Genomic DNA, 11,909 nt, shown 5'->3' with positions numbered 1-11,909 from the left:
TGCTTTTGGTGCACGTTCATTAGGCATTGCATTTGTGCAATTTGGTCCAATATAACTCAAATTAAATAATGAATGGATTTTCTACCTTAAAGAGATCCTTTCTCGATAAAATATTGCACAAATTCTTTCAAAAGGTTGAACCCCAATCCTAACCTAGCTTTACACACAAGAAGTCAGGAATCATCAAGATCAAAGCATTTACAAAAGTTTGAGTATTAAAAATAATATCACATTGATGATTTGATCAACTTTTAACAACATAGAAAAATGAGATGAAGTATATTAAATGAATGAACCCCAGAAAAAGAAGGTAGTTTATATGTTGATAGAAGGCATTTTACATGCTAATTAATACTTTAACTATCCTGCTTGAACTGAACTACATATTTACAACCACCACACACTTTAAAACTCTAATAGAGCTACCTAAACAACTTGTATAGTTCTACCATATTTTTTCCATAGAAACAGATAGACTAAACCACTTTTTTTTTTTTTCTTTCTTTGAATTTTATTCAGATGCTTTCTATACATCATATCCACCCATCAAATGGTTTCCACAAACAAAACCAGATGAATTTTCAGTCCAAGGTCTACAGCTGCAAAATGCATCAACAAAAGAATACCTGATGATCTTGGAGAATCCCCGTTTTCCGAGCATCCAAAGGAGAATCTTCCCTCCCAGATACTATCTGCTATAGAATTTAAGTAGTTGTCAAAAAGCAATTGCTGCTTCCAGAGCTACCCATGGCACAGGATGCATCGCGGACAAGGAATTTTACGGTCCGAGTGCCTAGGAAATCCAAGATCTCGATACACTCCTGCAAATCAGCATCACTTACCAACATCACCCATTCCTCTTCGTCGTCAAGATACTTGAGCTGGAACGTCCCGTTCTGCAGCTGAAACCGCCTCGCAACCTCTTCGTAGAGTCGGGAACACCCTGCAGAGGTATCGAATTTAAAACGGACTGTGTCTTCTTTGTATGTAGCTTTTACGGTCATTTTGGAACCACTGTCCTCGCAGCTCACTTCAGTTTTCAAGTGCTTCGGTTCACCAAAGCTTGGGGAACTCGAGGAGCTGCCATTCATCATTGACCCGGATCCGTTTGATGAGTCCGTCATGCTCGATGATGTGGGTTGGTTATGCTCTCCAACCCCATCATCTCCCGCAACTTGATTGGCACTTTTCATCTTTGCCTCTGTTTCATCGCCAACAACCATGGAGCTTGACCATTGAGAAACAAAACGGGAGTCGGAATTCTCCGACTTGAGGTTACTATTATTTAACCCCCATCTACTACTGCTTCCTTTAATGAGTGAAGAATCTAAGGCGGCATTTCCTGAACCAGTCCATGGTATGTTGTTCATACTAGCAGGCCACGATGGACCTGCATCTAGGGCAGCCAATTTGGAGTCATAGCAGTCTAGGGTAGATTTATGTTCTCCCTTATAAGAGCTTGGCCTAAGAAGATTCGGACAATCCTCTTCCATTTTTATTATAGGACTCCCGCCATCAAAGCAGGAAGCGGGTTGTCCCGCATCCTGGATAAGTGAATCCTTATCTTTGGAAACGTCTTTGCAGGGGAAGAGCGCACTTTTCTGGGTGTCAAAGTCTTGAATGATAGAGCCAGCAGCCAAAAGCCCTCCAGTGGTGGGATCAAATTTTAATCCTCCTTCCACCCCTTGGACAGATTCAAGTACAGTTTGTATTTTCTTCAAAGAGCGATTCACTTTGTTTATCTTGCGGGATGGCCATCTTGAAATACCATGTTGTCTACATATCCGTTTCAATGTTGTTGGACACACTAGAAATGCAAACAAAATTGAACAAATAAATATGGCATCCTAATAAAGGATATCGAACTGATATTTCCATCTCCAGAAAACATAGTATGTCTAAATTAAATAAAGCTCATGTTTTCAATTTTAACTTAGACACCACTACTTGTTCTCCCTTTCACTACAAGTTCACAATCATACTTTAACTATGCCATTGATACTTGATAGGGAACCTCAATTCATCCATGCCAGGAAAAAAAAGGAGTTAATACCCGATTTGGTCCCTCGACTATTATGATTTCACCACTTTGGTCCTCGACTTCCAAACTTGCTCAATTTCAATATTTCATCTCCAACTATGCAATTTTTACCTAAAATAGTCCTTTGTCCAAACCAAAATAGTCCTAATTAGGATCATTTTGGTTAAAAGATGCATAGTTGGGGATGAAACTGAGCAAGTTTGGAAGTGGAGGATCAAAGTGGTGAAATCCTAATAGTCGAGGGACCAGATAGGGTATTAACTCCCAGGAAAAGGTACAAACAGTTCAATTATGAAAGACTCTTACCACCAATGGCTTTAGCAGCATCCTTGAGACTCCCGGAGAAGTACTGTTGAAGAACGCTTAAGCTAACATGCTTCTCTGCCGTACTTCGCTTTTTCTCCATCTGCCTTCTCGGTCCAGTTTTCTATGAATAAATCCATTATAGGAAGAGTTAGTATGTGAGATATAAACAGAACGAATTGAGGCAAAATGTATACAGAATTTCATATTTTGGTAGCAAAAGTGGTGCATGCCTTGTTAGATAAGAAATCATTTAAAACCAAGAATCAAAACCCATCTCTCCACCAAAGTAATCTAATGAAGTTTAAGAAAAATGATTCAATAGCATACCTCTTGATGAGTACCATCGGCACCCGTTCCAGAACTCTCTGAACCAGATACATTTAAATGCACCTCATCAGTAGGATCCAAGGCACTATCTAGCAATGAATGCTGAGAGTTCCTTCTTGACAAGGTAAACGGTGGTAAGTTTGGAACCGATGCATTTGATGCGTTCTGTAGTCCAAACTTAGAACCGTCTCCCCCCTTCAATTCTGCATCAGACACTGTCCTCAAGGTCTTACAAATCCTTTGCATGGTACCAGAGAGGTTATTTAAAAGAAGCTGTTGTTCAGTGCTTCCCTTCATATTGACAGGAAGAAAGAACTCCAAAATATAGTCGGCATTCCCAGTAAAAGTGCTCCGTAACCTAATGGCCACAGCAGCATTTAGGCCAAATTTCCGTGCATGATGAGCAAGTGGATACTCGCTAATGTGGTATTCCTTCACATCAGGGTAAAAAAACGGGTGATTGGACTGAAGAGCTTTCCCAACAATTCCTTGTCCTTCCTCCAGGTAATGTTCTGTGCAGGCATGCACAAATCCTACCATCTCCTTGTCACTGATATAACAAGCGGTACTCTCAATGCAAAGTACGCATTTTTCAATTGAATTTTCAATGCATCCTTTGAAAAGCACTCTTCTAATGTCATCACTGTCTCCTCGCACATAACTACAAGGAATCCATGTGAGAGCAAGCGGCAAACGATGTGCATGACATACAGCTCGCAAAACATCGGTTATTTCTGCTAAAGCAGCTTTTTGATTTGTTGAGAGACACTGCAGAGGAACAGAATCAAATTAAGAAGGCTAGACAAGAAAAATTCGGTGAATATCAAATGAAGCCTGTTGGGTTTTTATAAATGAATGGTAAGCATACGTATATTTAGTAAAAACCTGAGGAGAGAGACTTGGAGGTGCAATGCTCCTCAAATTCACTGCCTGTCAATAGCCAGAATAAGAAATTAGAACATTTTCTTCTGAATATGAGGACAATGTTACTCAAACGTTGTAACCAACCCATCACTCAACACACACAAACCCCATTGAAAGCACTTATCTCCCCCAGCCAAAAATTCCCCTTCCCCAGTCTCTCGTTATAGTGCATCATGATTTACAATCCATCGCTATTCCTCTCTTTGCAATCCATGTGATTTGCAACTAACTCAACCCATTGGCACAAGTGACGATTCCCTCTGGGCCAGCTCCTGTGCCTCTAGGAGAGGGTGGGGATTAGTCAGGTGGACAGACCGTAAGACGGACGGAGAAAGACCCGAAACACCTCGTGGCCCTACCACTGTTGTAGTTGGATTATTCAACATTTTTCCATAGTTTAAAATCATTCCTTTAGCCTTCAAATAACTCATATTGGAGAAAATTTAATACTTCAAGTATGCCTTTACCCAAAGTCAAAAGACAAACAGGTTTATTTAACAATCTTAGCTCATGCACAGAAATAAATTTGAGCAGCATATTGACAATCTTGAAATGAAAAACTAACCTGAAGTGCACGGCACACTTTTTCTATCTCAGAATCAAAATCAGGTTTCTCCTTCACAGTGACAACTTCAAGTACAGCACAACATGGTGTTTCAACTTGATCATCCTCAAAAACTGGCAACGCAATAGAGCCACGGACTTCATGGCTAACAGCATGATGTATGCGCAAATATTCAGTCTCTCTATAGTATGCAATATTTGAAGTCCATTCTGGAATCCTTGAAGAGAATACGCGGCCAGGAAGTCCCAGGACAGAACCTGGTTTGGTCTCGGCATCAAACGTGAACTTTCTTGACACTTCACGATACCCAGCAAGCACATGGTCAAGTAGATACGGCTGTTCATAAGTGCTTAAGAAGAACTTATCACCCTCTTTCATTGGAAACCAAACTTGGGCCAAGATGCCTCCTCCAGATGACCCTTTGAATAATCCCAATGCTGTAAGCATTTTCTCAGCAAGTGGTTCAGAAGGTGATTTTAGGATCATAGGACTTCCAAAATCCACAACACAGTTCTGGCCTTGATTCTTCTTTGCATTAGCAACCGAATCATTCACATCCGTAGAACTAACTAACGAGTTTAACTGGTCATTCTGTTGAAAATTGATCTTCTCCCCTCCACCCTCTGAACTTCCAATGGTATCAGCAGCATCCATCATAGGAAAAGTTCCATTGCTGTGTTCTGTATAATTTAATCCATCAAATTGTGTATATCCCATTGGAGTAAGGGGTGAAAATGCAAAGGAGGCAAGCATTTGATCCATGGTAGCAGGACTATTGCACCATCCAGCATATGCATCAAAATTCATGATGTCCATAGCACTGACATTAAATGAATCATCAGGAGTTGAACACTTTGTACCATCCAATGAGACTTCATCCCCTTCCATCTCAAAGTAACCTATACCCTTCTCCTCTTCCAGCTCCACTTATAAAATTTTCAAAGGAAACCAAATAGTGAAATGCTAGAGAACCCTCAGCAGTGTCAAATTGAACTTTCTCTCCCTAAAATCCCCCCACAGTAGCAGTCCAAGAAAACAATATCTTAACATCAAGTTCATCTACACCCCAGCAACTCACCGTTGTCTCGATTATCTTCCAAATTTGCCAAACTATTGAATCCTAGATCTGAAATATTCCACGCCTGCAATACCATGGATCAAACGTTACATCTAGACAAAATAAAACCCCCAAAAAAATTTAAAAAGGGATTTTTTTTGAAGAAAAGGAGATTAAAGAAGAAGTTTTCAGTACCTCACCGTTAACATGGAAGGAAATTCAAAGAAACCCAAAACGCAGTCAAATTCTGAACTGCGAAGAAAGGTCAAGAGCTATCAATCAAACCCAAACTTCCAAGAACTAATCAAAACCAACAAATCAAGCCAAGACCCACTTCACAAAACTAACCAGAGAACAGAAAGGACGCCCAGATTCGAACACGGAACTCAGGCATAGGGATAATTAGCAGAAAATGAATAGGGAACTTATAGAAGACCCTAACCCAAGTCATTGGACTTGCTGGGTATTATTTCCAAGGAAACTGACATATACCTCTTCTGCTTATAAAGGGAGCAGCAATAGATAAGCTAATTGATGCAACAACAACAAAAATAAAGTGGGGGAATTGTTAGGGATTCTCTGTTTCAGGAAATTTAGGAGTTTGCTTTGCTAAAAATAGAAAGGATGGTGTGCGAATCTAAAAATAGAAAGGATGGTGTGTGAATCAGTTAGAACTTAGAAGGGGGAGAGAGAAAGAGAGGCTGTGGAGCTCTTTAATCTACAGAAGAAGATATGTAGGTAAAGATTGAAGCCAATGGGTGATATGGTAGATTCAGACTACAAAGGGTTGCGTTTTTCCTAATTTTTGTTTAATTTTTATTAGGGATTAATCCAGTTTAAATGAAGGCGGCTGCCCAAATTGTAGAAGTTTGGATGAGCTGAGCTTCTGACATTACATTTTACGGGGCGCTTCCTCGGGAATTGTAAGTTTTTCCAACGGAAATTTTTAATACGGAAATTACTACAATTTTGCAAATTTCACTTCCCTTATTTTGTAAAAGGTAAATTATACTCTATCCGTCCCGTTTATGTATCTGGCGGTTAACGAGCTGGACTGGAATTACTTTTAATTTAAATTTTTATAATATTAAATTTAGTGGGAAAAATGACACTTTCCGAGTTATATACCTATAGTATTTTTCCCCCCTAAATTATTGAAGTGGCTGTTTTTCCCCCTAAAATATTAAATGGACATATTTACCCTTAAACTAAATATTTAATTTATTTTTTTCTCCAACAAATTATGACCATAATTTGGTTCAAACCAAACAAACACTATAGCAACCAAACCGAAATATACCAATTACAATTTAGAATCGAAATTCGATATTTAGAGTTAATTAAAATTGTGAACCGGAACGGACGGTTCATGTTCCGAACTGGAAAAATAAAATACATTTATTGTTGAATTTAGACTATTTTAAAATAAAAAATAAAATTTTAAAATAAAGACGGTTCAAAATCGCGAATCAGATCCGGAACCGCCGGTTCACGGTTCAAGATTCAATTTTTTTGATACATAATTTTAATAAATTGACATTTAAATATTGGGTTCTAGATCTGAATTATAACCGGAAACTATTAATTCGATTGCTTTAGTATCCGGTTCAATTCAAACCGAACCGTAGTCATCCCTACGTATACGCAATAATTTGTTGGAGTAGTAAAATAAATAAAATGTTTACTTTAAGGGTATAAATGTCAATTTAATATATCAGGGGGAAAAAACACCACTTTTAAAATAATTGAGGGGGCTAATGTGCTTACCTAAACAATTGAGGGGGAAAAAATGCTATAAGTATATAACTCAGGGGTAAAAAGTGCCATTTTCCCAATTTAGTGAGTATAAAAAATTTATATATTTAAAAATTATACTAAAAGTACTATTAAACACAACAAATCAAATTTACAATGAGTAAAAGATACTCAAGAAAATAAACAAAGAAGAAAGAGTTGATTTGACCAATAAATAGTAAGTAGGATAGATAAAATGTGTCAGAGAGTATTATGGATCATATTTGACGTTGTAATATATTATTAATAAATATTTATTTTTAGTGTTTTAAAAATAAATTTTTAATATATTAAAGAGTTAATTCCATGAATGTTCACTTAACTATTGTTATTTATTAATTTTTATTCTTCGACTTTCAATTAGATCATAAATAGTTCTTTTACTATTAATCTTTATCAATTTTTGTCCCCAACTTTCAATTTAATCAGAAGTGGTCCATTAACTATTGATTTTTAAAATAAAAAAAAAATTGGTACTCTAGTTAAATATTATTTTAATAAATATTAAATTTAAGGATAAAAATGTAAAAATTTTAGCTCTTCACAATGATGAACTCAATGTATTAAATTTATGAACTCAATTTGTCCATCTCAACAACAAGCTAATTTTACATTATTATTTTTAAATTTAATGTTTATTAAATGGATATTTAACTGAAGGGTCAAATTTGAAACAAAATCAATAGTCAATGAATCATTTATGGTCATATTGAAAATCGATGACGAAAATTGGTAAAGATCAATAGTCAATGGACCATTTATGGTCCAATTGAAAGTCAAAGGATAAACATTGGTACATGTCAATAGACAATAGATCATTCCTGGAATTAATTAACTCCATATTAAAAATAAACTTTTAATATATTAAAAAGAGTTAATGAACGATTTGGTCCCTCAATTATTAGCGAACTGTCAATGTAGTCCCGTAATTGCTTATTCATCGATTTAGTCCCCGAAAATAATTATTTTTAGTCGATTTAGTCCTTCAGGCCGTCTTCCGTCGACGGCCGGAGGGACTAAATCGACTAAAAATAATTGTTTTTGGGGACCAAATCGACGGCCAGAGAGACTAAATCGACTAAAAATAATTATTTTCGGGGATAAAATCGATGAATAAGCAATTAAGGAACAACATTAACAGTTCGCTATTAATTGAGGGACCAAAAATCTAGTTATTTTTAATAACTATTAAAAATAAACTTTTAATTTTTTTGTTGAGTACTAAAAAGTCTAAGCACTGCTACAGCATTTAGATTAGCGTTTTAAGAAAAAAAAATTGTTTACCAAAATGCCCATTCATTAATAATAATAAAAAAAAATAACTATTTTAATATTAGGAGCCTTAGGCTCCCTTTATATTAGGAGCCTTAGAGCAACCCTATTAAGGGGATTTTACCTGACTTTTTCAGATATTCTTGTCACATGGAAAAGAGAGGGGGAAGAGAGAGATGAAGGGAGGTGCTCCTGCAAAGACCCAAGATTTTGCAGTTTGTGGATCCCATCTTGGAAAGAGAGAGTTGCGCCTCAAACTGAGTGAGGCGCATAAATCTATTTTTTATTTTATTTTTTTTATTTTCATATTTTAATTTTTTTTTTCTTTTCTTTTTTTTCTCCCCTCTCATTTTCTATTTCCTAGTCACACCTGCAAAAACTATTCAAAAATCTCACACTATTGAGGATGCCCTTAGGATCCATTTTTGTTGCCCATCAGATGTGGGAACATCGAATGGGAAACTTTCAAAGTAGGAGGGGCGTTGGACCTAAGGATCCATTTTGTTGCTCATCTGATGTGGGAACATCGAATGGGCAACTTTCAAACGCCCTTCGTCCACAAATCTTTAGATGTGATGATCCCACATCACTATTGGTCCTAGTGGGGTTAGGAAACAAGTCTAGAGGTAGGGTGAATAGACTTGTTAGATTTTTGAAATCGATTTACGAAACGTTAAGGCAACCAAGAGGTAATTTTAACGACTCGAGAGTATGCACAGTGGAAATTGTTAACCCCCTTTTTAAAAATAGTTTACACATTTTTGTATTTATTAAATTTATGTTTGTTGTTGGCAGTATGCAATATGAAAGTAGTAAATAAAAGATAGAGAGAGAGAGAGAGGGGTTTTATAGTGGTTCGGCTAAACCAGCCTACTCCACTATTCTCCTTAAACCCAAAAGAGGTTTGCACTATCCACGAGTACAAAGAAACCACCCTAGCCTTGAACACTAAGCCGGCCTTGAATGTCTAGATTTTTCAACTCCACACGAGTTTACCCTGCCTCTTTCTACTTCGACGAGTAGAGTTACAATTGTTGAAGATAAAATTCTTCATTTCTCCAACTAAGAACACTTGGCTTTTGAACGTCTTGAACTTTGCGTGTAAGCAGCACAAGCTTCTTGTAAAAACTAGATTTAACATGCAGATTTGATCTCTTTCTCTCATTGGTCGCTAGATGGTAAAGATTGCTTGAAGGTTTTGAGCACTTGAAATTATTTTATTGACCAGTCCCTTCTTCAGTCTTAGAAGAGGGTATTTATAAGCGCATTGAAAAAGGTTCGTTTGAGGGAAACCAATTTCAAACGGCTATTAACTAGTGGGTAGAGACCGGCAGGTAATTCGGATGGTAGGTAAGCATGTCAAATTTTTCAATCCCGTTAAAGACTTAATTTGCGTTAAACATATTTTTTTGTTCTGCACAAAAAAGTCAATGCCTTAGGAAATATCTTTCTTGGAATGTGTTCCTAGGACTCACTTTGCCTTGGACACATTTGCTTAGTATTTAAGGTTTCGAACTATTGGCTCACGTAATGTCTCAAGCAGTTCTTGTATGAATAGTTAACTAGGTTAATGTTTCGAACCTTAAACCTCTCGGATACGAATGGTTGACTTTACATTTCCTCCCTTTTACACCTCGAAAGGTAGGTAGATCTATCTTTCGACCTTTGCAACCTTTTGGCAACGAATGGTTAACCTTACCATTTGTCCTACTAACACTTGGAAATGTAGGCCCTTCCACCTCTCGACATTTGCAACTTTTCGGTCTTGTAGTATTCTACACATTGAATCTTCAATCTTCTAGTCTTCTTCAATTCTTCTTGAACCATTCGAGAGGTAACTATTTAGGTTACTCTACGAATCGTTTGTTGAGACTGACCGAAACGTGACCCTTTGAGTTACCATTCAGATATTTTGTTTAACCGAATTGTGACTACTCGATGTACCATTTGGTTTGTTCGAATGTTGAGCAGAAATAAACGTAAGTCCAAAAATTAAAATAATTGGGGTCTAAAATTCCTATCATTTGGTATCATCAAAATCTAAAATACAATGTTCCTAAAAATTTCTCCCTTTTGACGATGTCAAAACTTATACCTAGATTATGAAGTTGTAATTATCCATGAAAAGGATTTTTCATTACAAACAACTCATAATTGAGTTTGACAATATGAAATTCTAGGAATTTAAATGTTGGAAATACTTAAACTCCACGCAACCCACACAAAATATTTTATTTATCAACTCAAAAATTACAATTACATAGATTTGACAATAAAAGCTCAAATTAAGTAAACATTACAAATTTACTCATTCCGTATCCTATAGCCATGTTCTTCTTGTTGCTTCGTCGCTTTGGTTGTTGCTAAGTCGAAGATCTTGTTGATCTGCTCTCTTGTGTCCCTGATGTTATCTCTTAATACCAGGTGGTCAAAGCAGTTTGGGATCCTTAAGCTTAGATAATTATGGAAAGCTTCAAGGATGTCACTTTCTACAACAACACTACATCTCCACCATCTGATTAATTCAGCAGAATTCATTCCATCTGCGAATGAAACATTGTTGTCCCTCAAAATTTCAAAGATAGCGCTGGTAAGAGTTACATCTGGCTCATTCCTTGTGATTCTCCTAAGGGAGTCAAATCTAGTTTTAATTCTCCTCTCGGCTTCAGCAGCTTCAACACGTTGTCTTTTCTTCGCTCATTCATTTAATCAAGCATTTTCTGTTTCTCAATAGCTTGATTACGAGAATGAACATAGTGTATCCTCCTTTGTTTGTCCCAGTTCTTTGTCCGAGGTGGCAAGTTTTCTCCTCTAAACCTATTGCCACTTCGCTCCTGGTAGGGTACGTAAGGGACTACTTCGCCACTAGTGTTGACGGTAGTTTTTTACCTTCTTGCGCTGCGACCTCTACCTCTTGAACTAGAACTTGGAACTCCAAGTATGTTGACTCTCCTCTCTTCCATCTTTTTGGCAGCATCAATATCAATACCGGAGGGTGAAACGTCAAACTTGGAATGGAGCTCACCGAGACTATTGTGAATGATCTCCATGTCCTCCTTTAGCTCCTCGATGTCTCCTTTGATGGTTATTTGACCATCTCCTAGTTTTCTAATACCTCTGACAACATCCTCGAGCATTTTTCCCTCTAAAAATGATAAAGTAATAATGACAAAATTAAATTGTACCGTAACGGCTCGGTGCGTAAGATTGACATGTTACTCTTGTCCCTTTGAATTCCGCACTCCTCGTTTTCATTTGAACCGTTTCACCATTCAAACCTTTGATCATTTAATCATTGAGAACCTTTTACCATTCGAACCATTAATGATGACCATTCGGTTTCCCTTGTCCATTCGCTCAGCTTTGATCATTCGAATTGTCCATTCGGCCTAACTTTAACCTTTCGACCATCTTTTCTTCTCAATACCTATTCGGATGTAACCAACCGTCCATTCAGTCATTTTTAATGTCTCGGTCTCTCTGTTAACCTTTCGGCTACTCTTCCAACCTTTCGAATCATTATTCTTACAACGATTCGAACCACCATCCGAAGGTACTTCATAACCTCTCGAATCTACAACACCTAGATGAATTTGACTTTAATTCATCTCAATCATTCCCAA

The 11,909-nt window shown here is 37.1% G+C and overlaps 1 protein-coding gene across 2 annotated transcripts; it reads right to left on the bottom strand.

Annotated features, from left to right (window-relative positions):
- Positions 1-256: 256 nt before the first annotated feature.
- Positions 257-6,043, bottom strand: LOC109164110 (protein NLP9-like). 2 transcript variants are annotated; one of them, XM_019312865.1, is made up of 7 exons: positions 5,569-6,043; positions 5,416-5,472; positions 4,164-5,305; positions 3,560-3,604; positions 2,675-3,442; positions 2,348-2,468; positions 257-1,807 (listed from the first exon to the last, which is right to left on the bottom strand). In XM_019312865.1, the coding sequence occupies exons 3-7, from the start codon at positions 5,049-5,051 to the stop codon at positions 705-707; spliced, it is 2,925 nt and encodes a 974-aa protein (XP_019168410.1). In that variant the 5' UTR covers positions 5,052-5,305; positions 5,416-5,472; positions 5,569-6,043; the 3' UTR covers positions 257-704. The 2 variants fall into 2 exon arrangements, with proteins under 2 accessions (XP_019168410.1, XP_019168411.1); XM_019312866.1 differs by having other exon boundaries at positions 5,421-5,472.
- Between the last annotated feature and the right edge of the window lie 5,866 nt (positions 6,044-11,909).

This window comes from Ipomoea nil, unplaced genomic scaffold (assembly GCF_001879475.1).
Source record: "Ipomoea nil cultivar Tokyo-kokei standard unplaced genomic scaffold, Asagao_1.1 scaffold3056, whole genome shotgun sequence".
NCBI lineage: Eukaryota > Viridiplantae > Streptophyta > Magnoliopsida > Solanales > Convolvulaceae > Ipomoea > Ipomoea nil.
Note: the sequence above shows the minus strand (reverse complement) of the source record. Positions and strands in the feature narration are given on the sequence as shown.